This window comes from Olea europaea, chromosome 20 (assembly GCF_002742605.1).
Source record: "Olea europaea var. sylvestris chromosome 20, O_europaea_v1, whole genome shotgun sequence".
In the NCBI taxonomy this organism is placed as follows: domain Eukaryota; kingdom Viridiplantae; phylum Streptophyta; class Magnoliopsida; order Lamiales; family Oleaceae; genus Olea; species Olea europaea.
The window spans coordinates 16,215,525-16,243,490 of record NC_036256.1 but is presented as its reverse complement, the minus strand read 5'-3'; the positions used below and the strand labels follow the sequence as shown (position 1 = coordinate 16,243,490).

General features: G+C 35.4%; 2 protein-coding genes across 3 annotated transcripts; one reads left to right on the top strand and one right to left on the bottom strand.

The window, feature by feature from the left end:
• Positions 1-1,988: 1,988 nt before the first annotated feature.
• On the top strand, positions 1,989-17,720 carry LOC111369830 (protein indeterminate-domain 2-like). Its single transcript, XM_022991500.1, has 3 exons — positions 1,989-2,666; positions 3,490-3,886; positions 16,622-17,720. The coding sequence occupies exons 1-3, from the start codon at positions 2,513-2,515 to the stop codon at positions 17,568-17,570; spliced, it is 1,500 nt and encodes a 499-aa protein (XP_022847268.1). The 5' UTR covers positions 1,989-2,512; the 3' UTR covers positions 17,571-17,720.
• An 8,272-nt stretch (positions 17,721-25,992) lies between these two features.
• Positions 25,993-27,664, bottom strand: LOC111369828. 2 transcript variants are annotated; one of them, XM_022991497.1, is made up of 2 exons: positions 27,424-27,664; positions 25,993-27,252 (listed from the first exon to the last, which is right to left on the bottom strand). In XM_022991497.1, the coding sequence occupies exon 2, from the start codon at positions 27,070-27,072 to the stop codon at positions 26,308-26,310; it is 765 nt and encodes a 254-aa protein (XP_022847265.1). In that variant the 5' UTR covers positions 27,073-27,252; positions 27,424-27,664; the 3' UTR covers positions 25,993-26,307. The 2 variants fall into 2 exon arrangements, with proteins under 2 accessions (XP_022847265.1, XP_022847266.1); XM_022991498.1 differs by having other exon boundaries at positions 25,993-27,104.
• Between the last annotated feature and the right edge of the window lie 302 nt (positions 27,665-27,966).

Below are 27,966 nucleotides of genomic sequence, written 5' to 3'. Positions count from 1 at the left end.
AGCATCCTCCATGGTCACTTTTCCCAAGAGATTGTCTGCACAAAGATCTTATTCGAATGATTGATGGAACGTTTGCCATAAGCATAAATGTCAAGTCTTGTCACTAGTATGGAGGCTCTGCACAAGCAATAAAGGCACAGTAAGCTAGCAATTCAAGCCCCATGCCTAGGATAAGATGTTTGAATCAAAGAGATAAGGCCACGTGCCACCTCATCCAAGAGCTCCCATTTCACATGTATCACTATAAATACTTCCCTTGTGTAATATCAAAGGGCTAATGCAAGAATCAATACAAAGAACTACACTTTACTCAACTCTCTCTCATTTACTTGCAATACACAAATCGAGTTTGTACACATTTACATATATATTTACGAACACCGGTTGGTAATTATTGTACAATCGGATCATGAACAACCCGTCGAATTTCGAACGTCACCGTCCTTAGGCTACTCCCATGCCCTTTGAACAGCTCGTTTTAGACCGTCCATGTGTCCTAGCGTGTTGGACATTCGTCCACGTGTACGTGGGTGGGACCGGCATCTGTTGACAACACTTTTTGGGGTTAACACCATTCATAGCGGTTTAATTAAAAAAAAAAATTATTGCAATGTCTTGTTTTTAAACATTTTTTCTTGAAACGTTGCACTTTCTAGTTGAGAGTGTGTGTAGTATTTTAAATTAGTTTATTATCTACTCATGTTTAAAAGATGAGCAAAAGTCACTCTTCTTATGTTCTTACACATTCCTATTTCAGTCACAAATTCAAATTAAAAATTTATTAATGCTCATGTATTTTAAGAATTTTTTTGTTAGTTTAATGCTCAAAAATCAAACCGAAATTAACTTTCAGGGTGTAATACACATTTTTTTGTTGAAAGACAATAATTTGCAGGATTTTTCTTTTGAATAATGTTATTCATAGTTGCTTTACGTGGCATTCATATGGCGATTTGTAATTTAATATGATAGTTTTTTTAATGTTTCATATATCAAATTACTAATTATTACATATATGCCACATATGGCAACTGTAAATAGCATTATTCAAATGAATCCGCATTTGGAATAGGAATAAACATAGCTAGTAAATAGAAACATATCTTGCCTGTGAAAAATGTCAAAATTTGGCATATATAATTCGTTTTGTTTGTTTACCATATGAAACAATTGAAATGGTTTTATTCACTTTTTTGACCTTTTCTCTAGAAAGCCGGAATTCAAATTTGACTGTAAATATAGGTTTTCAAACTCCAGGACTTCTTCACTGTTTTGTACTGTTTGTTTGTTAATAATTATATGAAGAGAGAGAGAATCCAACATCATTTGTAATTAATATTGTTCATTTAAAGTCTTCACGACTTAGAACATGTTTGGCTGAACTTTAAAACAAATTCTTATTAGGAAATAAGTGAATTTTAAAATAATGAATATTTTTTTATTGGTCAAAATAATTAAATTATTTATTTTGCTGACGACATTTATAAGATGTGTAAATGTATTGATTCCTCCTTTACAAATTTGTTCATTCGTCACATACCTTTCAAATTAAGCTTGTCCTAGAGAAGATATAAAAATCGCATTTTTCATGAAATTGATCGGAAGGTATGAATTTTTTCATTACTAGTTTCGAACCTGAGAAACACAAAACTAGCTAGGAAAGTAAATTTTAGACAAATTCTAATATCTCACTAATCTGACATACTCATTGAGTAATTCATAGCACGTATAGGAAAATAAGGTTGGGTCAAAGATATAATAGCCTGACTCTATAATTCACTCGAAACACTTGTTAATGCTTCACTTTGGCTATCCTTATATATGACCTCATCTCGATCATGTAGGATAGTTATATGGAGTGTGGGCCTGATTGAACTTGCTAGTAGATCGTCACATGACAATAATATGGAGTCCCATCAGAAGAAACGATAATTCCAACTTTCAATTTTTTTCAATTATCATTAAAGATCGTTACACAAATGAGTGGCGGGGTCTCTTAACAGTAGTCGTCTTGGTCCAATCCAATTCAATCTGCAAGTACAGCCCTAATAACGTATGTACTCGTACCTTCCATTTATTAATGAAGCTACTGAGAAGATCCAATGGAGTCTTGAATCCAAACTTTCTTCTAGTTAGCTTTTGACTTACTGAATTTATGTCATCAGTTTTGAGTCCGTCGCTAGTTAAAATCTTTGAAGTGCACCAATGAAGTTACAATATTTAGGACCTGTATGTGGGGAGTGGGGGTAGATAAATTAATTAATGTTAACAAAGTTAGGGGCGTGTCTTTATCAACTGTCTTTTATCACTTCTATATATACATATATTTATCATATAGGCCAAAGAAGACCAGAACCCAGAATTACCTGAATTTTGTCCCTCTCCACCTGAACCAGATTCCTGATTTTATGTTAAATGCACCAGCAACAAGAAAAAGAGAGAGAGAAACAATTTCAAGTTTGAGAACCATAAAAAAGACACAAAAAATAATTATTGTCTTTCTATATATACGATGTCAAATGTTACAGGAGAAGATGGGAGTTTTTCATCTGGAGAGTTCCAGCAAGTGCAACTGCAAAACCAGTCCCAAGGTGCCGACTCTGCTAATGGCTCGAGCTCTAGGCAACCGCCTTCTAAGAAGAAAAGAAACTTACCAGGAACTCCAGGTAAAATCTTGACCTACTGGAGTTCAGGCTAAGTATTTTTATTTTTTACTTATTTTATGAATTGATTTATCTAGCTTATGTCATAGCTTAGATGAATGCGTTTTTCAGAAGTTGCATTAAAATACCTGAATCTACATCTTGTATATTCTTGCTGATATAACATGCATATTTGGTCCACAATGTTGAGTAGTACAAAACAATATTAAGGAAAAAAAAAAAAAAAAAAAAAAGAGTAAAAATCTTGTTTATTATAATATCTACTACTGTGTGGCAATTTGTACAATAAGACTTCACCCTTTTAGGTTCTTTTGTAAGAGTATAAAGTTCAGTTTTTCAACTAAAAGATATCTATCTAGGTAGATTTAGTTTTTTTTCTCAACAACAGATTAAATATTTCATTTCCTAATAAATTTGAGATGGATTACATGAATCTACCAGTGTTGACACCAGAAAATCTTAATGTCGAAGTAAAAAATCTGATATCAATATTCTCGAGACTCGTGAAAAAAAACACTATTAACGTGATGCAGAGGTTGTCTAGTTGCAACCATATCGACCTTCGACATTTTTTGATGTCAACTTTCACTAAACGGTAATACTAATAATTATTTAAAAATGGGGCAATAATTTTATTCATGATTACTATAATTATTGGTCCACATTCGTATTGATTGAACTTCCCCCGTGTCCAACTGTGTGATCATGGACGTCCTATTGAATTTGTTTTTGCCTTTTTTTTCTAGAAACATATATGTCACACACAACACACTGGGATTAATAATCAAGCTGTGATTTAATTCTATTCATTTTTTTTATTATGAAGATCCAACTGCAGATGTTATTGCTTTGTCACCAAAAACCCTAATGGCAACAAACAGATTCGTGTGTGAAATATGCAGCAAGGGATTTCAAAGAGATCAAAATCTGCAACTGCATAGAAGGGGACATAATCTTCCCTGGAAGCTTAAGCAAAGAACAGTCGAGTCATCAAGAAAGCGAGTTTATATATGTCCAGAGCCGAGTTGCGTGCACCATAATCCGGCGCGTGCATTAGGCGATCTCACCGGAATCAAGAAGCATTATAGCCGGAAACACGGAGAGAAGAAATGGAAGTGTGAAAAATGCTCAAAGAAATATGCAGTGCAGTCTGATTGGAAGGCTCACCAAAAGACTTGTGGAACAAGGGAATATAAATGTGATTGTGGAACCATCTTCTCCAGGTATTGTTTGTTTTCTTTTCTATAATTATTTTCTTTACTATAACATTCTTCTCAATCTAGAAAACTGAACAGTGAGTGACGTCAAATGAATAACAAGAATTCGACAAAGAGTTATGCTCAATGTACACGGAGGTTTGCAAGGTGGCAGCACTGTATTGGTCAGTTTAAATCTGTTTCATATCTAACATTCAACGCAGTTAAGCCACCTGGCATTCTCCCTGGCAAACTGCCCCGTTCAAAGGGCTTAACTCTTTGACAAAATATAACTGTGAAAAAGAATTGTATTTCAATCTAGCGTGTCAACAATTAAACGTAGTAATATAAAACCCTATTTAGTACCTAGATCATGTCAAGTTAACTTGAGCCTATTTTTTGCTGATGTTTATGAGCTATATATAAACACTTAAGATACTTTTTATCCACACAATTCGAATAATCCACAATTACTATTCACTTATCTATGAACCATGAATCATTTATATCCATTTATTATTTAAACTGTCTATAAACACTTCCAAATTTGCATGTTTGTCTCTTAGATATGAATCTTCACTCCTTTTCACTTGAAAAATTGGTACTTGTTGGTCCAGATTTGTGACTCAAGTATTTTAGAGTAAAAACGTAATAAAAGTAACAATAAATCAAAGAAACATATGAGAATTTTTGACCGCTATCTAATGCTTAATCTCCTATTGAGCATCCGTTAAGATTTTACTCAAATCCACTAGCACAGTCCAAAACATGGGGCAAGAATATCGATTACAGAGGACACCTATTCGAAATAGTTCTTCCTATCAACTAACTCTACTATTCCACAAAGAATCAAAACAACTCACAAATGTGGGTAACTGTTATTGATTAACAGCCTAAAAATTCCATTCAAGAATTTACAAGAATATCATCTAGATAATGAATCCTTTCAGAATAGCACGAAGCACAAATAGAGAATATAGAGAGGCTAGGCTTTTGAAAACTATCGTCCAAATGAATTGTAAATAGTATGTGTATTGATTCTAGCTAACCCTGGATCCCATGGCTATAAATCCTCCAAGCGTCAACCATCTGTTCAGTTTAAATTACAAATACAATAGTTGTATTTAAGACACGCGATTTCTCAACATCTGGAACTTTCACTTAGTTTGACTAAAAATTGGGCTAAACAAGAGAAATAGTTAGTGTGCTAGCAACCATCCTGAACACAAGAATTATTGTTTGTATTTCTTGTATGATTTTCAATGTATACAACCTCTCAATTTATAGTATAAATGGGGTAAGGGAGAAAGGAAAGAAATCTCCTAAATAAGGAGAGATGGAATTTACCTAAATTACAATCTACTGATTTATGGAAAAGAACTAATTATGGTACAAGAATAAATTAAAGTCTATCTGTAGGATTTCTACACTCCCCCTCAAGTTGGATGGTAAATATTGACCATATCCAACTTGCAAATGAAATCTTCAAAACTTTGCTGAGGTAGTCTTTTGGTAAACATGTCTACAATTTGTTCTTTTGTAGGACCATATGTCATGCAAATAACCCCGTCTTCAACCTTTTCTTTGATAAAGTGTCTGTCTACTTTAATGTATTTAGTTTGATCATGTTGAACCGAATTAAGGGAGAAATTGATGGCTGCTTTGTTATCATAGTAGATCTTGATTGAAAGTTTTATTGTGACTTGTAGTTCTTCCAAGAGTTTCTTTAGTCATAGTCCTTTACATATTTCTTGGGCAACTGCTCTAAATTCAGCTTCTGCACTACTTCTTGCTACTACGTTCCTTTTTTACTTCTCCAAGTTACCAAGTTTCCCCATACAAATGTGTAGTAACTGGTTGTCGATCTCCTATCGTCTCTGGAGCCTACCCAATCCACATCTGTGAATATTTCTACTTTCTTGTTCTCACTCTTCTTAAAGAATAACCCTTTTCCAAGTGAGCCTTTGAGATACCTGAGAATTCTGTATACCACTTCCATATGAGTCTCCTTTGGTGAGTGCATATGTTGACTCACCATGCTTACTGCAAAAGCAATGTCTGGTCTAGTATGAGATAGGTGTATCAATTTCTGACTAGTCTTTGGTATCTATCTTTCTCAACTTGATTTCCATCCTCATTTGTTTTCCTCCCAGTATCAATAGGCACGTCGCATGGCCTGCAACCAAGCATGCCTGTTTCAATGAGAAGGTCATGGATATATTTTCTTTGTGCTATGCTAATACCCTTTTTTGATCTTGCTACCTCCATTCCTAAGAAGTATCTCATTTGTTCTAAGTCTTTCACTTCGAATTCAGTTGCAAGATTTTTCTTGAGTCTTTCCATCTCAATCGTGTTGTTTCCAGTTAGGATAATATCATCCATGTACACAATTAGAATTGTCTTCTTCCCATTTTCTGATTGTTTGAAGAACATAGTATGATCTGATTGTCCTTACCGATAACCTTGGCATTTCATTACCTTTGCAAATCTATCGAACCATGCTCTCAGTGATTGTTTGAGGCCATACAATGATTTCTTGAGTTTACAGACTCTGTTTTCAAGGGCAGACCCAGATCGTTCGAACTGTGGGGTCAAAAAAAAATTTCGAACAATGTATCATGAACAAAAAGGAAAAATCGGTTGTTTGCTGTTCATGTTCGATATTTGCACTTCGGGAAGAAATCGGTGGATTATATGATATACTTATGGACTAAATAATGGATATGGACCATGTGATATGGATATAGATTTAGATTTAGGATTTGAACTTTTGGGGTAGAAAATTCAGTTTTCAACACCAAAAAAAAAATTCCAGAAAATTGTGGGGTCATTTGGCCCCACATGACCCCATGTGGGTCCGCCCCTGTCTGTTTTCCTCATTTCCTTTGCAAAATTCTGGTGGTATGAAAACCTCTTTCTCAAGTTCCCCATTGAGAAATGCATTTTTGATGTCCAGTTGTTGAAGAGGTCATTCCAAGTTAGCAGCCAGAGACAAAAAGACCCGAATTGTGTTTAGCTTTGCCACTGGTGCAAACGTCTCTGTGTAGTCAATACCATAGGTTTAGGTATATCTTTTTACAACCAGAAGAGCTTTATATCGTTCAATTGATCTATTAGATTTATACTTCACATTGAAGACCCATTTGCAATCTACGGGTTTCTTTCCTCTCGGTAGATCCATCAACTCCCATGTGTCATTTTTTTCTAAGGCCCGCATTTCCTCCATTACTGCTTCCTTCCATTTGGGAACTTTTAGGGTTTCCTGAATACTTCTTGGAATTTCTGTACTATCAGGGTTAGATGTAAAAGTACGAAATCCTGTAGATAGAGTATTATACAATATGAATTTTGAAATAGGGTGGAGAGTACATGACCGTGGTTGTTTTCTAAGAGCAACAGGTAATTCTGTGTCTGGAGGTTTGGACTCATGAGACTTAAGAACATCTGGAGCTATTATCAGTTCCAATTCTCTTAGTGCTTCGAATGTGGGATCCTCCTTTGATTTTGGCATCCTTGAGTAAACCAATGTCTCCCTGTTATTTTGTTTATCTATATCTCCCCCTGAGTTCAAATTTTCCTCTATACATGGCATAATAGAATAGGGTGTACACTGTGGTATTCTAGATTCAGTGATTTTGGTGGGCTCAACAGAGATATCAAAGTCTAGAAATTGATCTTCACTCAGATTCTTTCCCTGAAGGGAGTTTTTTTTAAGTAAGGTGTTTTCTTAAAGAATGTAACATTAAGACTAACAAATATTTTCTTGGTTTCTAGATCATAACGGTTATAGCCCCTTTGAATGCGTGCATATCTGAGGAGGACGCACTTGATTGCACGAGGATCAAGTTTGCTTCGATGATTAGAATGAATATGAACAAAGGCTGTACAACCGAACTCTCTGAGAGGTATGTTCGAGTTAAGTCGAGAATTAGGGAAAAAATTATGAAGTCTTTGAATAGGTAATTCAAAGGAAAGAGTACGGCTAGGCGTTCGATTGATAAGATAGATTGACGTTAAGATGGCATCTCCCCAGAATATTTTTGGCATATATGTGGTAAACATTAAAGTACGGGCAACATCAAGAAGGTGTCTGTTTTTTCATTCGGCAATCTCATTTTGTTGTGGAGTGTTGGCACACGAGCTTTGATGGATTATCCCATGCATTTGTAAATAGTCTTGTAGAGTGGAATTGAAATGTTCGGTACCATTATCCGTTCGTAAGTTTTGAATTTGTGTTCGGATCATCTTATGAAAGTTAATGAATATCGAACGGATGTCAATTTTTTCTTTTAGTAGGTAAATCCAACAAACTCGAGTATGATCATCTATAAACGTGACAAACCATTTGGTATGAGTCCGGTTAGGGACTCGTGAAAGGCCCCATAGATCATTGTGAATCATACTGAATGGTTTCGATGGTTTGTACATGGATTTTGGAAAAGTAGTGCGTTGATATTTTGCAAGTTCATAAATTTCACATTGAAAATCAATAGATGTTTTATTCGAAAAAATGGAAGGAAACATATGTCTTAAGTATTGAAAGATGGGATGACTCATTCTATAATGCCACAATATAATATTGCTATCCTTAAGACAGACATAGAATTGAAAATTGTAGTTTGACATTGTCTACTCACGTTGGCCTCGTCAAAGTAGTAAAGTCCCTTGTATTCTTTAGCATTGCCAATCGTCTTCCCCGATGATAGGTCCTGAAATAGACGGTGAGATTGAGAAAATTTAGTCGAGCAATTGGATTCTTTAGTTTAAGTGACTGACAAATAATAGATTGCAAGACAAGTTCGGGACATGAAGAACAGATTTAAGAGTTATAAATTTAGAGATCCGAATATTCCCTTTTCCTGCGATGAATGAGAGGAATCGGTCTACAATCTTAACTTTGATATTGCTGGCACAAGGTCAGTATGAGGAAAATAGGTAGTAAGAATCCGTCATGTGATCGGAAGCACCTGAGTCAATAATCCAAGGAGTTTTATATTTTGATGAGATATTTAAGGCTTTCAGAAAACTAACTTTATGGGCTAATGAACTCGAAGGACTGTGCGTGGAAGGATGACTTGGAGTTTGAAGGCTTGAAAATATCTGGTAGAGTTGTTCTGATTGCTTGCTGCTGAATGCTCCACTTTTTGTTTCTTTGGAGTTTCCTATTTGATCGGCCAAGACTTGGTAGCCACGGTTTTAACATTTGGTCTCAATTTCCAATTTGTGGGCTTCCCATGTATGTCCCAACAAGTATCTTCTTTGTGTCCCGATTTTCGACAGTGTTCACATCACAGCCGTCCATTTTGGTGTTTTTGGCCCATCACGTGTATAGCTCCTTTTGATGAATTTGTAAATCCAGGCAAATCCATTCAGTTCGAATTTAGAAGACCCAACAGCTCATTTGCCCAATCCAGCAAAAGGCCCGACATTATTAAAGTCTGGTCCAATAGTACATGGCCCATAAGATGACTTTAGCCCATTTGTTGAAGACCCAGTATCATGCCCAGAAGCTCTAATTCCAGTGGACCATCTCCACGTCGTCGATATTCTTCGTCTTCATCATCACTTTTCGACAATGTTCCTCCCTCCTCACCTCAGTGAACACTTCGCGTGTAGAGGGCAGTGGATGGCGACCCAAAATTCTCCCCCTTACGTCGTCAAGTTCTCGATTGAGGCCAGTGAAGAACTCATTCACACGTTCATTTTCAAACTTCTTCTTGTACTTGACACTATCTCCTAGGCATTCCCACTCTTCTTCACCAATGAGATCGAGCTCCTACCAGAGAAAGGTCATTTCCAAATAGTAATCGGTAACGTCCCTCTCCCCCTGTTTAGTTTGCCACAACCAATTTTTTATTTCAAAGATTTGGAATGAATTTTATGAGTCTGGGTACATTTCTCTGACAGCTTCCCATACATCTTTATCAGTCGACGGGAAGAGGTACATTTTCCCTATGGACGACATCATCGAATTCACCAGCCACGCTATGACCATTGAGTTCTCGGATTTCCATTTTTGCATAAGGACGGCGTTAGTTGGTTTCTTAGTTTCTCCAGTCAAGTAACCAAGCTTTCCCTTACCGTCGATTACTAGTATAATAGATTGAGCTCATTCCCTGAAATTTCTTCCATTCAATTTCTCTACTGTGAGTTGGAATGAATCATTCTCACCATCAGTCGAGCCAATTGCAGAATTGATTTCTGCCTCGCTGTGAGAGGACTCAGATGACATTGAGCTTTTACTATTGATGGGGACTTCCGTCATTATGTTCCAAGCTCTGATACCATGAACACAAGAATAATTGTTCGTATTTTTTGTATGATTTTCAATGTATACAACCTCTCAATTTATAGTACAAATGGGGTAAGGGAGAAAGAAAAGAAATCTCCTAAATAAGGAGAGATGGAATTTATCTAAACTACAATCTACTGATTTATGGAAAAACTAAATATGGAAAAGAACTAATCATGGTACAAGAATGAATTAATGTCCATTTGTAGGATTTCTACACATTCTTTTGGACTCAAATTTTAGCAATCCCAGAACTTCACAATCTCCACCTTGCTATAATTTGAGACCATAGTTAAATGGATTTAAACATAAACAACTTAACTTCATTTGCTTTTGTTACTTGTTCACAAAGAAAGTGAAAGAAAAATTAACAAACGTCAAGATTCAATAATCTCAAAGAATCAATGGATATACTGAGTGGTATTACTTTTGCACCTACATCAGCGGGATTTACCTTAGTAGGAATTTTGATCAAGTTAATATCACCTTTTTCGATTATATCTCTAATAAAATGAAACTTGACATCTATGTGTTTAGTTTTATCAAGAAAAATTGGATTTTTTACTTAGAAAATGGCACTTTGATTATATGAACATAAATCTACCTATTTCTCCATTAATCCTAATTCATTCAATAGACCTCTTAACCACAGGCCTTTTTTTACTATTTTCGTGACAACTATATATTCTGAAGTTGAGTTTTCCAGCTAATGCAACTACTTTCTGAAGCTGAGTTTTCCAGCTAATGCATGTATTATTTATCACGTAAAAATATGCAATTGTAGACTTCCTATTGTCTAAGTTTTCAGCAAAATCAGAGTTAACATAGCCTTTCAATTTAAGGCCATCTTTATCAATTTTAAACATAAGTCCTAACTGATATGTGTCTTTCAAGTATTTAATCAATTTTTTCATAGCTTCCTAATGAAGCTCGCCTAGATTACTCATGAATCTACTTTTTTACATATAGGTTATATCAGGTCTGGAGCATACCATGACATGCATAACAGATCCAACAACATTATCATATGGCGCATTCATCATTCTTTTAACCTCCTTTTCAATAATGGATTTTTTGTTAAAACAATTTTCTATTAATTTTGTCCATTTTTATTTTCATTCCTAAAATCCTCCTAGCAGGTCCAAAATCATTCATCTTGAATTTAGATTTCAACTTTTCTTTTAAAGAGTTAAGAGTGACAGAATTGTGAACAACAAGTAACTTGTCATCAACATATAAGAGTAGGTAGAAAAACTCATATTCTCCATCCCTTTTGAAATAAAAATAGGGATCATACTCATAGGGATGTCAAACGGGTCGAGCGGCTCGTCGGCTCGTGGCTCGTAAAAATGTGCAAATTTACAAAAAAAAAATTAAAAAAATCACGAGCTCGCTAGCTGCTCGTGGGCTTAGCTTGGCTCGACCCGCGAGCTCATGGCTCGTGAGCTCACGAGCTCGTGGGTTAAACTCTCATCCCTACATATTCAGATTTCTTAAAATTCAGGCTTTGTCTAAAAGAATCAAATTTTTTATACTATTGCCTTGAGGTCTGTTTTAAGCCATATAAGGATTTATTTAGAAGCAACGCTAAGTTCTATTTATTCGTCATTTCAAATCCTTTTGGTAGAGTCATATATATGGTTTCATCTAGAGAACTATATTAAAGGGCAATCTTCCCATCAAGTTGTTCTAACACTAAGTCAATTGAGTTGCAATAGCAAGCAAAACTCTAATAGAGGTATATTTCACAACAAGTGAAAAAAATTCAGTATAATCTATTCCCTCTCGTTGTGTAAAACATTTTGTTACAAGTCTTGCTTTATATCTTTTGTCATTTGATTTTACTCTCTTTAATCTTGTAAACCCATTTGGAATCAATTAGTAGTTTGCAGTCTTTGGATTTTTCTCCACGTTTTATCTTATGTAGGAAATCCATCTCCTCTTTCATTGTTGCAAACCACTTGGTTGATTCTTTACATGATATAGCTTATTCACAAGAAGTTGCATTTGTATCAGAGGGATCATATTCAAAGTGTGCACATATATAATCTGCATATTGAAATCCAAAAGGAAGTCTTAAATGTTTTCTCTCTCTATCACTGGCTAGTTGATAATCTTATAGGTTATGTGCAGGATTTAAGCCTTGATCATCATCTAGGTTTTCAATTTCTATTATGATATAAGGTTCAATTTGAAATGGCTCCATCTCAAACTATGTCTGGTCATCAACATTTTGCTTGTCAAGGTTAATTTCAATAATAATAAATTCATTATCAACTATCTTCTCCCTAGTTTTGTCACCAAGACATGAAAAATCATCTTCATTAAAGATTATAGATCTACTTATTATCACTTTATAACCTCTGGCATCTTTTATCCATAGTCTATATCATTTAAGAGCATTTCCTAGAGACTATTTAAATTTGAAATACTCTCTATTTTAAAGAGTCAACACTTAAAATTATACTTCAAGAGACTCTTTAAATTAACAATTTAATTTAAAGAGTGGGTTTGGGTCTTCAAATTACCCACTCTCTATAATTAGATGCATTCAAAGTGTTTCAATTTTTTATGTAGGAAAATAATAAAATAATCTAGAGAAAATCTAGTTAAAATAAAAGATAGACAAAAATAATAAATATTTTGAGAGTTGTAAAATTAAGTGTTAAATATAAAGAACTTGTTGGAATAGTTCAATGTTTTAACTCTATAAATTTATAAATACTTTCCAAATAATAGAATATACTTTTTAAAAATAGAAAGTTTCTTGAAAATGCTCTAATCCCTTCACCATATTCTAGAAAAATACACTTCATGGATCTAGAATCTAATTTGGAATCAATATGGTGTGCATAAGTTGCACAACCAAAGATTCTAAAATAAGAGCAATCGGGCGTTAATCTTGACCGCATCTGTTTAGGTACTTTACTGTTTAGTGAACTAGAAGGACACTTATTTATCAAGTAATTGGCTGTCTTTACTCCTCCTCCTCCCCTCCCTCCCAAGAATATCTTTGAAAAGTCTGAACTAATCAACATGCATCTAATTCTTTCAATAATGGTCTTATTCATTCTCTCAGTAATTCCATTTTGTTGAAGGGTGTAGATCACTATTTTGTGCCTCAAGATTCCACGTTCACTACAGTACAGATTGAATTAGTATTGCAAAACTCAAGCCTATTGTCAGTCCTTAAAGTTCTAATCTTCTTACCGGTTTGATTTTCAATTAATATATTCCAACATCTAAAAATTGTTAAAGAATCAAACTTTGATTTTAACAAGAAAATCCAAATCCTTGAGTAGTCATCTATGGTAAAAAGATAATATCTATAGTCCGATGCTATAGATACAGGGGTAGGACCCTATAAGTCACTATGAATGTATTCAAGCACATCTTGAGACTTATGTATACTTGCCTTAAAAGATCATCTCTTTTGCATTCCCATAACACAATGTTCACAAAAGGTTAATCTTTGAACATTGTCCTTTCCAAACACCCCTTCGTTTGAAAGAAATTTCAAGTCTTTTTCACTAAGCTGTCCTAATATCTTGTGCCATAATTCTAATTTATCAGATTGTGTCACAAGTTTATAGCACAGTTGGGTGAAACAAGTTCAGAACTAATAACATAGATTCCATTAGTTTTAGGTGAATTGAAAATAAGCTTTTGGTTTCTAATTATTTTTGTAAAACTATTCTTGTTTTCAATCTGATAGTTCTCATCATCTAGAACCCCTAAGGATATGAGATTTCTTCTCAAGGTTGGAACTTACCTAGTATGTTTTAATATCATGTATTGACCATTTTCAAATCTCAAAACAATATTGCCAACACCCTTTACTTGGCATGATTTACTGTTTCCAAGTCTCACAAAACATCCATCAAGTTTGGAGAAATCAAAGAACCAACTAAGATTGGGGTTCATATGAAAAGAGCAATTTGAATCAAGAACCTAGTTCTGATCAGACCTTACAATTAAGGACACACAAGCTATCCCAATATTTGCCTTTGCTTCTTTATAAGAGACAGCAATAGCTAATGAGCCATTCTCATGATTAGACTCATTCTTTTGGTCATTAGCTTTCTTAAAACAAACATTTATAAAATAACCTATTTACCTACAATAGTAGCACTTTTTCTTCTTAGCCTTTCCTTTACAGGTCTTCTTGTCTTTATTATAATTGGCTTGACCGAAGTTACTCACACATTTGACTTTAGTTTTTGTATTAGATGAGGCACTCTTAACATGAAGGACCTCTCTATGTTTAGATTTTAATTTCGATTCTCTGTTTAAAAGAGAGATAAGAATGATATCAACAATCAAGTCACTTATATCGTATTCTAAGTCATTCCTTATGTCTTTATATTTCTCTCCTAGTGCATTAAGTAGACTAATAACTTTTTGTTCATAAGAGATCTTTTCACCATAGTTTATAAGATCTAAGGTGATCCTGTTAAATCTATCCATGTTTTCTTCTGAGTCAATATTAGGGTCAAACTTAAAGCCAAAGATTTGTCTCCAAAGAAAACACTTATTTGGCAAGGTCTTAATGAGATACTATTTCTCTAAAGCAGTCCACAATACTACAGCAGTTTTTGTTTTCCCCACTTTCTAATTACAGAATCAAATAAGTGGAGAATCATAGTACCCCAAGCTAATTCATCTTATTCAGTTTTCCTATCAGCAACTCGATTTTCTGCCAAGATTCATCAATGACCTTAGCACATTTCAATTGTAGCATAAATGCTTTCATTTTCTGGTGCCAGAGACTAAAAGTTTCCTTTACCATCTCACATCTAAACGTCTATTTTAGTAGTCATGCTATGTAACGGTGTAGTAATTGTTCTCAAACGAGATATAAACAAAAATATATCAAACAAATCAATTTCAAATAAACCAATTGCAAGATAGAGAATATAATCCAAATATAAGGATAGAGTGTACAATAAATATGTCGTGGACAAGTATGCTTACACTCAATAAACAACATGAAAGGTTCAAAGCATATGGTATCAAGTTATTCACATATAGAAGAGCATAATCCCAAAAATAGAACACAATTAGAGTATCAACACAAAGTTAGTAATATGTTGCAACCCAGAGTAGGTATATGAATTTAACCCAAAAATATTATGGCACACACATAGTACAATATAAGTTTCAAGAACCACTAAAATCGTTTTTGAATTTCCTTGAGCCGAAACCCTAGTTCCCTCAGATTCTAGGATTCTCTTAAGGAATGGTAGATTTAGGGAGGTTTTCAGAAATCCTTTGTTTTTTTTTTTTAATAAATAAAAAAGCCCTTAACAGTTTCTTTTAAAAAAAAATTACAGAGAAGGTTAAGAAATTTGATACCAGAACTACGGACATAAAAGAGATACCCAAGGATACAAAAGATCAACTCCAGGCTTAGATATAAAAAGTTCTTTGAAGATTATTAACAGATCTTCTTAGATCTGACGTTTACTTTAAAATAGTTGTCGCCCAAAACCAGATCGAGTTTTAAAACAAATTTGAATATGAATCAAAAGATTTTCAAGCTCTGATACCATTGTTGGTCCCAGATTTGTGACTCAACTAGTTTAACGTAAAAATGCAATAAAAGTAACAAGAAATCAAAGAACACATGAGAATTTTCGACCAAAGGCCTCGAGGGTTCGACGATCGCTATCTAATGCTTAATCCCCCGTTCGGCATCCATAAGGATTTCGCCCAAATCCACTAGCACAGCCTAAAACACGGGATAGAATATCGATTACAGAGGAACACCAGGTATTTGAAAAAGTTCTTCGTCTCAACTCATTCTCTGCTATTACACAAAGGAATCAAAACAACTCATAAATAAGGGTAAGTGTTATTGATTAACAGCCCTCAAAATTCCACTCAAGAATTTACAAGAATATCATGCAGATGATGAATCTTTTCAGAATAGCACAAAGGAAAAACAGAGAACATAGAGAGGTTAGGGTTTAAAAACCACAGTCCAAATGACTTGTAGATAGTATATGTATCGATTCCAGCTAACCCTGCATCCAACGGCCATAAATCCTCCACACTTTAGCCATCTATTCAGTTTAAGTTACAAATGCAATAGTCGTGTTTAAGAAACACGATTTCTCAAGATCTGGTACATTCACTTAGTTGGACTAAAAATTGGACCGAACAAGAGAAATAGTCACTGGGCCAACAACCGTCCTTTTGGGCTTCTAAATTTGTTTCATTTTACTGAGATCCTTGGTCTCTACGAGACACGAGTTCCCACTCCTTGCACAATGCATCACACCAATGCTTCTAAATATCTTGGCATGATGGATTATTTAACGTGAAAACAATATATCCTGATTCAATCTTTACTATTTACTTGGAAATGGAAAAATAACAAGATCTGAGGACAAAACTATTATTTCTTTACACTTTTCTTTCAGTAGAAGGATTTAATCTTATCCCTCGTTGCATCCTTTTGGACACAGGAGAGACAGTTTTATCACCCACAGGGCTTTCTGTGATGCACTGGCTGAAGAAAACAACAAAGTTATGAACCAAAGCTTGATGTTACCAAATTTAGAAGACCAAATGCCTGAGCAAATCTTGTCAAATATGCCCACAAACACATCCATGGAACTATCAGAATTCACCAACCCCCTCAAATCTGTCCCTTCAGAACTTGTCCCAATAATGCCATTCAAATCCATGAACAATATGGCAGCAGGAAGCATGTTTTCCAGCAATTCTGGCAATCTCTATGGGAACACGAGAGGCATTCCTTCATCATCATCAGCCCTTCAGCTCAATAATGGTGGCCAAGTTTTGGGATCCTTGGCCAATACGTCTGCTACCGCATTAGTGCAGAAGGCAGCCCAAATTGGTGCAACTTCAAGCAACAACACTATGAACTCTCCGATGATGCAAAAAAGATTTGTTAGCAGCATGCCAGTTTCTGATCAACTCTCTGGATCAAGACCTTCGTTGAATTTTCACGAGCAATCAAAAGGGACTTTCGATACCCAGCTTTTACAGAAGAGCCCACAAGAGTTGTCTCAGTTGTTCCATTCCAGGACAGGTGGCTCAGCCTTGAGTGACATGGTGGTGGACGGCGGAATGCTAGTGGACAGTGATCCGTATTCTGCTGGTTTCTTGAAGAATGTTATGGAACAAGAGGATAGTGAAAATTCTGGCATTGTGCAAGGAAGAATGGCTATGGGTAGGAGCCCTACAATGAATTCCAGTTTGGGACATAATGATACGATGACTCTGGATTTCTTAGGCGTTGGGGGATCCGAGGGCCCCCAAAATCTGCACGAACAGAGCTTAGAAATGGAGGGTTTAAACCAACAGAGAATGCAAGTAACGCATCCTTTGCACCAAATACAGCTCTCACATGGACATTCTGATATGCAAAACCCCTTGTGGGATATGTGAAAGAGTGATATTCTCGTGCACGACAACGTCTGTTAAAGATACGAAAAGGTTTGTAACACTCTACTTGACATTTCTTGACTGTTCGAGATTATAATTTTCATAATAATATAGTTTGATTATGTAATTAGTATATAATCTTTCGTTGTGGTATTTAGAGGATTTTGTCCTATGGTAGTTTCCTTTGTAGCTCTTGGACAAAAAAATTATAGAGATTTTATTTTAGTGCATGATACGAACTTGACAAGATATAAATAAAACGAAAATGAATAACAGCAACCTATCCACTGCTGAAAGGATCAAAGTTTTAAAGAGTTAGAATTTACTTGGACAAAAAAAATATAAATAAATAAATTGAAAGATAAAGAGAAAATTAATAATCAAGCATTAAGATAATAGATTGATGAGAAAAACTTTGGTAGGACGGTCTAATGGAGAGGAGGTGGCCTCACCTCATTGAATGAGGGTGGATCGCCCGATGTGGTGGCGGCTCTCCTAGTCCTAGAGGGATAAAATCAATCGCTTGAAACGTCCATCCGAAGGATCTGTGATCCCATTTTTTCATCTGGTCTCGATAGAAACCAAAGATCTTAATAGGAAAATGAATAACAGCAACATATCCACTGCAGAAAGAATCAAACTTGAAGAGAGTTAGAATTTACTAAGACCCAAAAATAAAAATAAAAAATTGAGTGATAAAGAGAAAAGAAATAATCAACTATTAAGACAGTAGATTGACACCTGATCCCACATTAAGATCTCCAATCTATTAAATTTAGCTCTCGAACAGCTTTTTCTGCATACCAAGATAAGTCCTCGTACGCTGTGACACGAGCATTTCTTATAGAGGAAGTGCTACATGTACATAATTGTCTACATAATAGTGTCCATAATTACACGTGGCACTGAATCCAACCTTTAATTCAAATCTCACACTTGCATATTAATAATTGGATGATTGCCACGTCATATTATGTACACCATTATGTATAATAATTATGTACAAATAGAATTTTCCTTCTTATAGAAACTCTATTGACAACCGATGCGCAAAAAATAATCAAACATTCGTAGAAATTGTATGGAGAAATTAGAAACTCAATTATCATTTTCTCTTATCATTCATTTCAGTCAACATATTTTTACTTAAAAATTAATATTAGTCAAACTCAGTATAATCAAATCATTCTGCATTATAATTCTTCATTTGTATTTTTTTAATTATTAAAATTGAAAGTTTTCAAAGACTACAAATTGGAACACTTGGGTCCTTAATTTTGTTCACAATTTTATCCTCAACTTTTTTATTTTGACACCCTTAGTCCAATGAGGGAAGGGTTATTCTATGGATACATTAGGGGGCACATAAGGGTATCCATTTTATGTACAATATTATGTACCCATAGAATAATTCAGGAGGGAAATAAAACAAATCGTCGACCTTGTTTAAATTGATTAGGATATTAGTGTCCAAACACTATGAGGATATTAAATATATTAAATTAACAGATATATAAAAGATGAAAAGAAAAAGACATCTTCTTCCTCAACCTTCCAACACTAGCCTGAAATCCTGGCCCAGCCGCCACCGCGGCTCCACCACCACCACCAGTATGAAAACTCCCCCAATTCGGTGTATATTCTGTTTGGATTCTTTTTTCTTTTAAACAAGGTAGTATCAAAATTGTGAACAAGGTCTAAAAGAGAGTTTACCAAAAGATTCAAAATTCGATCTTCCAAGTGCAAGATAACCCCAAGGGGTTGTGGTTTTTTCTTCCAAACATACCCTATCTCCTCATTAGATCAAGAACATTCAAAACCGTGCAAGAGACTTTCATCTCACACGCTCCTAAGTGATAAAAGAAAGAATAAACTTTCCTATGTGTAAAGGGAAAACATGGTGGGAAATTCCAAACTAGGAGGTCCGGGCCTTCCCTTCGTCAATCTTGATCCAAACCTGCGTCAGGAAAGAACGCCAATACCAACAAAATCCTGTTTATTCGAATGCAAATATTAAATTTTCTAGAACACTTTCTTGGGCACATTACTGTTAGCCAAGGAACCAAACTCAAGAATCAAGATAGTATTGAAACGAAACTTAAAGTGATATCATGGTATAGACAAGATGAAAATATAACATTCGACAATATGAAAGTAACTGCAAAGAGGAGAAGATGAAGTGCAAAACCTTAACAAAGGTAAATATGAAATTGTCCTTGAGAAAGAAATTAAATACGTTATCTGCTGATTTTGCTGAAGTTATGAATTCAATAGAGTTGAGGACTAATTCTAACGTAAACGATGAATGCCCACATTCAAAAGAAAACGAATTTGCAACTACATATATATAATTATCCACCGAATTGGGTGGCCAGTGGGAGGTTCATACCTCAGAGAGATACAGAGATATAGGGGTGGGGAACAATCACTTTCTAGATCATGGCTTGCAATCCAAGACCCCTTCAAAGATCTCCCTCTCTCGGCAAGCCTGGTAATTGCCTTTGTTCAATCACTTTTTGACACAATATTCGGAAAATGAGACTTTCTCCCTTCAATCTCTGCAGGCACCCGGTTTTCTTTCAAGTTCTTTGCTAGACAGACAACTGAACTATTTAACTCACGATTGCGAGCATGTTTGTTTGTGTTTTCACCAATTCAAAAACGGAGCTTCATGTTTCTGGAAAGGTTAATTAAGAGACCAGAAGGATCAACAAAAGCAATTAATAAAATTGCATTACCCCCATCTAAATGTCAGAATTCACATTCAGGGACTCATTCACCAAGTTATTGCACCAGCGGCAAAATATTGAACAATAAAGCCAGTATGGGAATGTTGGAAATTAAATTTGATTCATGAATGATGAAAAAAATTAAATTTGATACATGAATTAGTTTATTTAATATTTATGCATTTATTTAAATCATGTATCCAAATGGTTCTTTGTATCATATTATTCATAGTATGTAGGAAAAGTCATTAATTAGTCTATTAAGTTCATACAATGTAATTGGGATCCTTTGTACCTATAAAAAGCCTTGTACTTGAGACATTTTATTGAGCCAAGTCATAGAATACTAATATTTTTGAGAATTCTCTGAATTTTTCTCTCTAGTCTTTCATCCCCTAATTTTTTTATTTTCAACAAAGTGGTATCAGAGTCATTTCAAAGATGAATAGTTTATTTCCTTTTGTTGTTCCCAAACTAACAAAAGAAAATTATGGACATTAGAGCATACGCATGAAGGTGTTGCTCGGCTCACAAGAGGCATGAGATGTTGTAGAGAAAGACTATGATGAACCAAAGAATGAAGGAGCTTTAAGTCAAGCTCAAAGGAATGACTTGCAAAGGTACTGCAAGTTAGATCAAGACGCCTCTCTATTATTCACATGGGCTTAGATGAAGCCATGTTCGAGAAAGTTGCGTCATCAACAAAAGTTAAGGAAGTTTGGGAGATTCTCAAGAACAATTTCAAGTTTTCACCTTCAAATCCTTCGTGGGGAGTTCGAATCTCTGCACATGAAAGAATCTGAATCTGTCTTTGACTATTTCACTAGAGTGTCCTCCGTTGTCAATCATATGAAGCGGTATGGGGAGAATATTGAAGAAAGTCGTGTCATCAAGAAAATTCTTAGATCGCTTGACTCAAAACTTGAGTATGTTAGTATTGCCATTGAAGAGTCTAATGACTTGGATACCATGACTCTTGATCAACTCATAGGGTCCTTGCAAGCATATGAAGAAAGATTGAAGAAGAAAGGAGAATCGGTGGCTAAAGTTCTCCAAATAAATCTCCTTGGGAGGTCAACAGAAAGAGCAAGGACGATCTCAAAGAAGAGGTCAAATTCATGGTCGACGTCGTGGTCGTGGAGGAAATTATAGTCGTAATAATGAAAGAAATGATGGAAAACAAAATTTGAATAATGAAGGATTTATCAATCAATCGAGAGGACGAGGGCGTTGGAACTCTGGCTCCAAAAGAGGTGGCGAAAGAAGATATGACAAGTCCAATGTTCAATGTTACACTTGTCATAAATATGGTCACTATGCTTCCGAATGTAGGAGTGACACCACCAATAATGAAGAAAGAGTGAATTATGTTGAAGCAAAAGAAGATGAAGTATTGTTGTTGTTATTTTTGGCAACCAAAGAAGAAAAAGATAAACAATCTTGGTACCTTAACACCAGTACCGCCAATCACATGAGTGGCAACAAGGAGTTATTCTCAACAACAAATGAGTCGGTAAAAGACAACATTGTGTTTGGAGATGAAACTAAAATTACAATAAATGGCAAAAGTGATGTTCTTATTCATGCTAAAAATGGAAGTCATATTTTGATTTCTCAAGTTTATTATGTACCTACTTTGAAGTATAATATTTTAAGTTTGGGACAATTACTTGAGAATGGCTATGACATTCACTTGAAGAATCGTTGCCTTACTTTGAGAGATGTTTCTCATAAACTGATTGCAAAGGTGCCAGTGGAGAAAAATAGATTGTTTTTTCTCAATGTTAATGTTGACCATCCAAGGTGTCTAAAAGCTTGTGTTGAAGACAATTCTTGGCTTTGACACTTAAGATTTGATTATTTGAATTTTGGTGACTTGAAGACCTTGACGAATGAAGAAATTGTGAATGGGTTGCCAAAAACTAATCATCCTAATCAACTTTGTGAAGGATGCCTCGTTGGCAAGCAAACTAGAAGAAGCTTTCCGAAGGAATCCACCTCAAGAGCAACAAAGCCACTCCAACTTGTTCATGCGGATGTGTGTGGGCCAATCAAACCACCCTCTCATGGTAAAACAATTTATTTCTTACTATTTATTGATGATTTTTCTCCCCTAGACCTGGGTTTATTTTTTTGAAGACGAATGATGAAGTTTTTTGAGCATTCAAAAAATTCAAAGCCCTTGTTGAAAATGAGAGTGGCAATTCAATCAAAGCATTAATGACGGATCGGTGTGGAGAATTTACTTCCAATAAGTTTAACAATTTTTGTGATACCAATGGAATCCAGCATTTCCATACAGTTCCAAGATTACCGCAACAAAATGGTGTTGTGACGCGGAAGAATAGAACCATCCTCAACATGGTTCGTAGTACAATTAAGAGCAAGAGTATGGAGAAGGAGTTTTGGGCCGAGGCTGTTGCATGTGTCGTGTATTTGTCTAGTATTTCTTGTTCAAGACATGACTCCACAAGAAGCTTGGAGTGGTAAGAAACCTAGTGTTTCTCATTTACGTGTTTTTGGTAGTATTGCCTATATTCATGTGCCAGATGAGAAGAGATTAAAACTTGATGAGAAAAGTGAGAAGTTTGTTTTCTTCGATTATAATGCAAACTCTAAAGGCTACAAGTTTTACAATCCTTGCAATTGAAAGATTATTTTTAGTAGAGATGTGGAATTCGACGAAGGAAGTTCGTGGGATTGGAATGTTCCGAAAAATGAAGAATACGTGATTTTTCCTTTCCAAGGAGACTCTAGCCAAAATGCAAGTGAAGATGCCACTTCACCGCATTCTCCTGCTCCTCAATCTCCTCATAATAGTCCCTCCGAAGGATCGAGTCGTATTAGAAATCTTATAAAGATTTATGAAGAAATTAAAATTGTTGATAATCTATTTTTGTTTTGTCTCTTCGCTGACATGGAGCCATTGAACTTTGAAAAGGCAATGAAAGACAAAAAATTGAAGCACACAATGGATGAGGAGATCCGAGCAATAAAAAAAACAATACATGGGAGCTAGCCTCTCTTCCAGAAGGATAAAAAGTAATTGGCATGAAATGGGTGTATAGAGTAAAGAAAAATACTCAAGGAGAAGTGGAGAAATACAAGGCAAGACTTGTTTCCAAAGGCTATAGCCAAAAGCATGGCATTGACTGTGATAAGGTCTTTGCCCCCGTTGCTCGCTTGGAAACCATTCGATTAATCATTTCCTTGGCAGCTCGAAATAAGTGGAAAATTTATCAAATGGACATCAAGTTCGCTTTCTTGAATGGGTACCTTGAAGAAGAAGTGTACATTCAACAACCATTGAATTATATTGTCAAGGAACATGAAGATAAAGTTTTGAAGTTGAAGAAGACGCTATATGGCTTGAAGCAAGTGCCTAGAGCATGGTATAGCCAGATTGACAAGTATTTTCAAGATCATGGATTCATCAAATGTCAACATGAGTATGCTCTTTACGTTAAAAAAATGACGTATTTGGAGGTTTTATGATTGTGTGCTTGTACGTTGATGACTTGATCTTCACCGACAACAATGAAAACATGTTTGATGAATTTAAGAGAATGATGGCTCAAGAATTTGAGATGACTAACATTGGGCTTATGTCATACTACCTCGAAATTGAGGTAAAACAAAATGGAGATGGCATTTTATGTGTCAAAAAGTTTATGCAAAGAAAGTTCTTGAAAGATTCAAAATGCAAAATTACAATCCGATGAGTACTCCCATTGGGTGTGGAACAAAGATATCAAAATATGACGAGAGCACGAAAATGGATCCATCTCTCTATAGACAGCTTGTTAGAAGCTTCAGATAATTGACTTGTACAAGACCCGATATTCTTTATGGTGTTGGTCTTGTTAGCCATTATATGGAGGCACCAACTTTAACTCATTTGGAGATTGCTAAAGGATACTTCGCTACATTAAAGGTACCCTTGATTATGACTCAACTTATTCTTCTTCTACAAATTTCAAGCTTAATAGTTATAGTGATAGTGATTGGACTAGTGATATTAATGATCGAAAAAGCACCGCTGGATTTTTGTTTTTCATGGGTAACACCGCTTTCACTTGGTGTTCAAAGAAGCAGCCCATTGTGACCTTTTCTACTTGTGAAGCTGAATATATTTCCGCTGCATTGTGTGTTTGTTATGCCATTTGGCTACGAAAATTATTGGAGATGCTTTATATGCCTCAAAATGAAGCTACACAAATTTATGTTGATCACAAGTCAGCTATTGCTTTGGGTAATAATCCTATGTTCCATGATCGAAGTAAGCATATAGATACGAGATTTCACTTCATTAGAAAGTGCATTGAGAACAAAGAAGTTGAGCTTGCTTATGTGAAGACCAATGATCAAGTAGCAGACATTTTCACCAGACCATTGAAGAATGATGATTTTGCAAGATTGCGTACTTGGATTGGAGTTATCAAAATGGAATCAAGTTTAAGAAGGGTGTGGGAAATTAAACTTGATTTATGAATGACGAAAAAAATTAAATTTGATACATGAATTAGTTTATTTAATATTCATGCATTTATTTAAATCATGTATCCAAATGGTTCTTTGTATTCTATTATTCATAGTATGTAGGAAAAGTCATTAATTAGTCTATTAAGTTCATACAATGTACTTATGATCCTTTGTACCGATAAAAGGCCTTGTGCTTGAGACATTCTATTGAGCCAAGCCATAGAATATAAATATTTTTAAGAATTGTCTGAATTTTTCTCTCTAATCTTTCATCCCATAATTTTTTATTTCCAACGGGGAAATGATGCAAGTGAATGTTTTCTTGTAGTCAATTCAAATCAAACGCAATCTGGATATAGGCGTACACTCTTCAAATCTGACTTGGTTACAGCCATATACGTTAGCAAGACCCATACGACAGCCCAATAGTCGATGGTCATGCCTATAGATGGTCGCATGACAGTACAAGCCACCCTCAGGCCTCAGGTCAACTCATTTGACCATGATGCTATCAGCCTTACCTCCGATTGAGTGAGGAGATGAACCTATGAGCTCAGCCAATGAGATAATTGAATCGACCACGGCTAGAGAGAATGATTTGTGAGAATGAGAAATGCTTGGCAGTGCACTAAAGCCCACAATCTCCTCCTATTATCTATCAACTGCCACAGCTAAATGACCTGTCTCATACTTGGCAATTGGGGGTAGTGGCTTACTGGAGCATTATTACCTCCATGACAGCCACTCCACTCAATTTAAATATGCCTTCTGGTAAAAGCCAAGGGGTATCGAATCAAATGCTACTCAGAACAATATACACTTACAAGACTACATACTCTCCCTTTACAAGCAAGGACATACAATCCAACTAGTGTTATCCTTCCATACTTGGTATGTGTAACAGGGCACACACCACTGACCACAACCATGTCCAATTTGCACGTGATGGAGAAAAGTCATCAAGAATACAAGACACCATAATGACCAATGAAGTACGTTGATGGTATAATTTTTAAGCATCAAGAACATTCAAAGTCCAAAGTAACAGTGAAAGAATTTCTGTTAAAAAGTGATCCCTGAAGGAAACATAACATTGGCTACATGTACTCAGTGAGAAGATGCTATGCAAGTCATAAACACATTTTACTGTCATAAAAAGTTAAATATTTGCCACTGGAAGAGAACCAATTCCAGGAGGTTCGAAGAGAAATAAATAAGGACAAAAAGCCAAACTAAATATCAATGTGAAACAAGATACTGTCATTGTGCAAATTACAGAAGAGATTTTTGCCCAACGAAAGGGAGATTCCATGTGAAGTCATACCATAATGAAGGGTCAACCAAGCTAAAGCTGTATGAATTTAGCACATGCTCCATTCGTTTTCAGAGAAGAAGCAAAATGCTAAACTAAACAATCAATATTTGCTCTGTCAATAGCTAATCATAGCAACTTCACTTCACAAAAATAGTTTCTATCTTGAAAAACTAGTTATACAATAGAACGGGAAGGATCATGACTTGCATTACGTTTACTTCAAACAACTACCAACTATGATTCTACGAGATCTGTCAAGCATGATGACATCCATAATTTCAGGCAAATCATTCTTATAGTTGAGCACAAACTTAGTCAAGAATTGTGGATCAGTCATTGACAAAAAGTAAATTACAGTAGAACTTTCCTTCACAAAACCCTTATCCATCAAAATCTTGATTACACGACACCGTGGGATGATCCTCCTCTCCAAGTTGTAAAAGAGGGCAACTGGGGATCGGGCAACTTTGGCAGGAGACCAGCTCATCTCGTTTACATAAAACTCCATTCCCCTCGTAATTTTTTCCTCGGACAACCTCATACACAGAGGGTGTGATCTGAAGGCTGATACAATCTCAGTATCTGACAAACCAAACCTCCTATAAACCTTGATTTTATTCTCCCACGCTTGATCGCTAATCTCACACAACACATGAACTGCTCGAATAAACATCATCCTTGAGGGGTCAAATCCCATCTGAATTGTTTTCTCCACACTTCTCTTAAACTTGTCACATTTCATTTGCACTGAATGAGGGAAGTGAATTAACATGTATGAGATAAAGCTCTCTGGCACCCCAGCTTCACCCAATAGCTCTACATTGGGCTCCATTACTTTCAAATTGCAAGATAAAATTCTAGGACTGCGCTTTAGGATCCGAGCAATATCTTCATCAGAATCCACTAATGTCTTGAGAAAATTATAACACGGGATAAATTGTTTTTCAATGCTTCCTCCCAACAATGCTGGATTACCCATAATAACTTTAGGCAGGTCAGAACTCAAGACTCCTATAGATAAAAAGAATTTGAGTTTAGGCAAAATAATGTTCTGAGGATTGCACGAGAAGATGTTTGGGGTTTCCTTGGCAAGTCTAGAAATTTGGGTATCACTAAATTCATAATTTTCCAGAAGGGTGCGAAAACGTTCAGCTTTTTCCTGTTCTATCACAGAAGAAGCAGATAAATTACGAAGAAATATACCCACTGAGGATTTGTAAAAGCATGAATCACCCAGCTGCCGATGGATTGGGAATACTGTTCTAAAAAGTAAAGTGCACATATTTCCTTACTAAAATCCTGATGAAGATTATACTATGGATGAACTCACCCGTTCTGAGAAGCTAAAATCTGTTTTGCAACACGCTCTATGAGAATAGTTCTTCGAGAATTTATAGATTTTCAAATAAAAGAGACGGGTAGATTCTTTGCACCGCGACTGCGTATATTGAGGAATTGCTTGTGAAAAGGGGGGCGGGGCGGGGCGGGGCCGGGGCGGCTCTGGCCGACGGGCAACAACGTTGGAGAAGGGTTAAGGGGATACGGGGAGGATTTTCAGATTGACTCGAAAACTTGTTCGGCCCACTAAAATAAATAAATAAATAAAAATTCCACCAAATTCTTTTTTAATTAACCCAAACATATACCATGGGTTGTTTGATAATCATTTTTATGTAAAAATATATTTTAGAATAGTAAATTGATGTGAAATATGTGATTGAAAAATACGAAAAAAATATAATTTACGTGTAATATTATTTTAATAAAAAATGTGTGGTTGAAAAAAAGAAAGAGAAAATGCTTTTTGAAAAAAATGACTACCAAACATGGCCTACATAATACATGTTTAAGTTGCGAAGATATTTTAATTCAA

Coding starts and splice junctions, on each gene's coding strand:
- LOC111369830 (XM_022991500.1), top strand. CDS start 2,513: ATGTCAAATGTTACAGGAGAAGATGGGAGTTTTTCATCTGGAGAGTTC. Junction 2,667..3,489: donor AAACTTACCAGGAACTCCAG/GTAAAATCTTGA, acceptor TTTATTATGAAG/ATCCAACTGCAGATGTTATT. Junction 3,887..16,621: donor TGTGGAACCATCTTCTCCAG/GTATTGTTTGTT, acceptor TTTTGGACACAG/GAGAGACAGTTTTATCACCC.
- LOC111369828 (XM_022991497.1), bottom strand. CDS start 27,072: ATGGGTAATCCAGCATTGTTGGGAGGAAGCATTGAAAAACAATTTATC.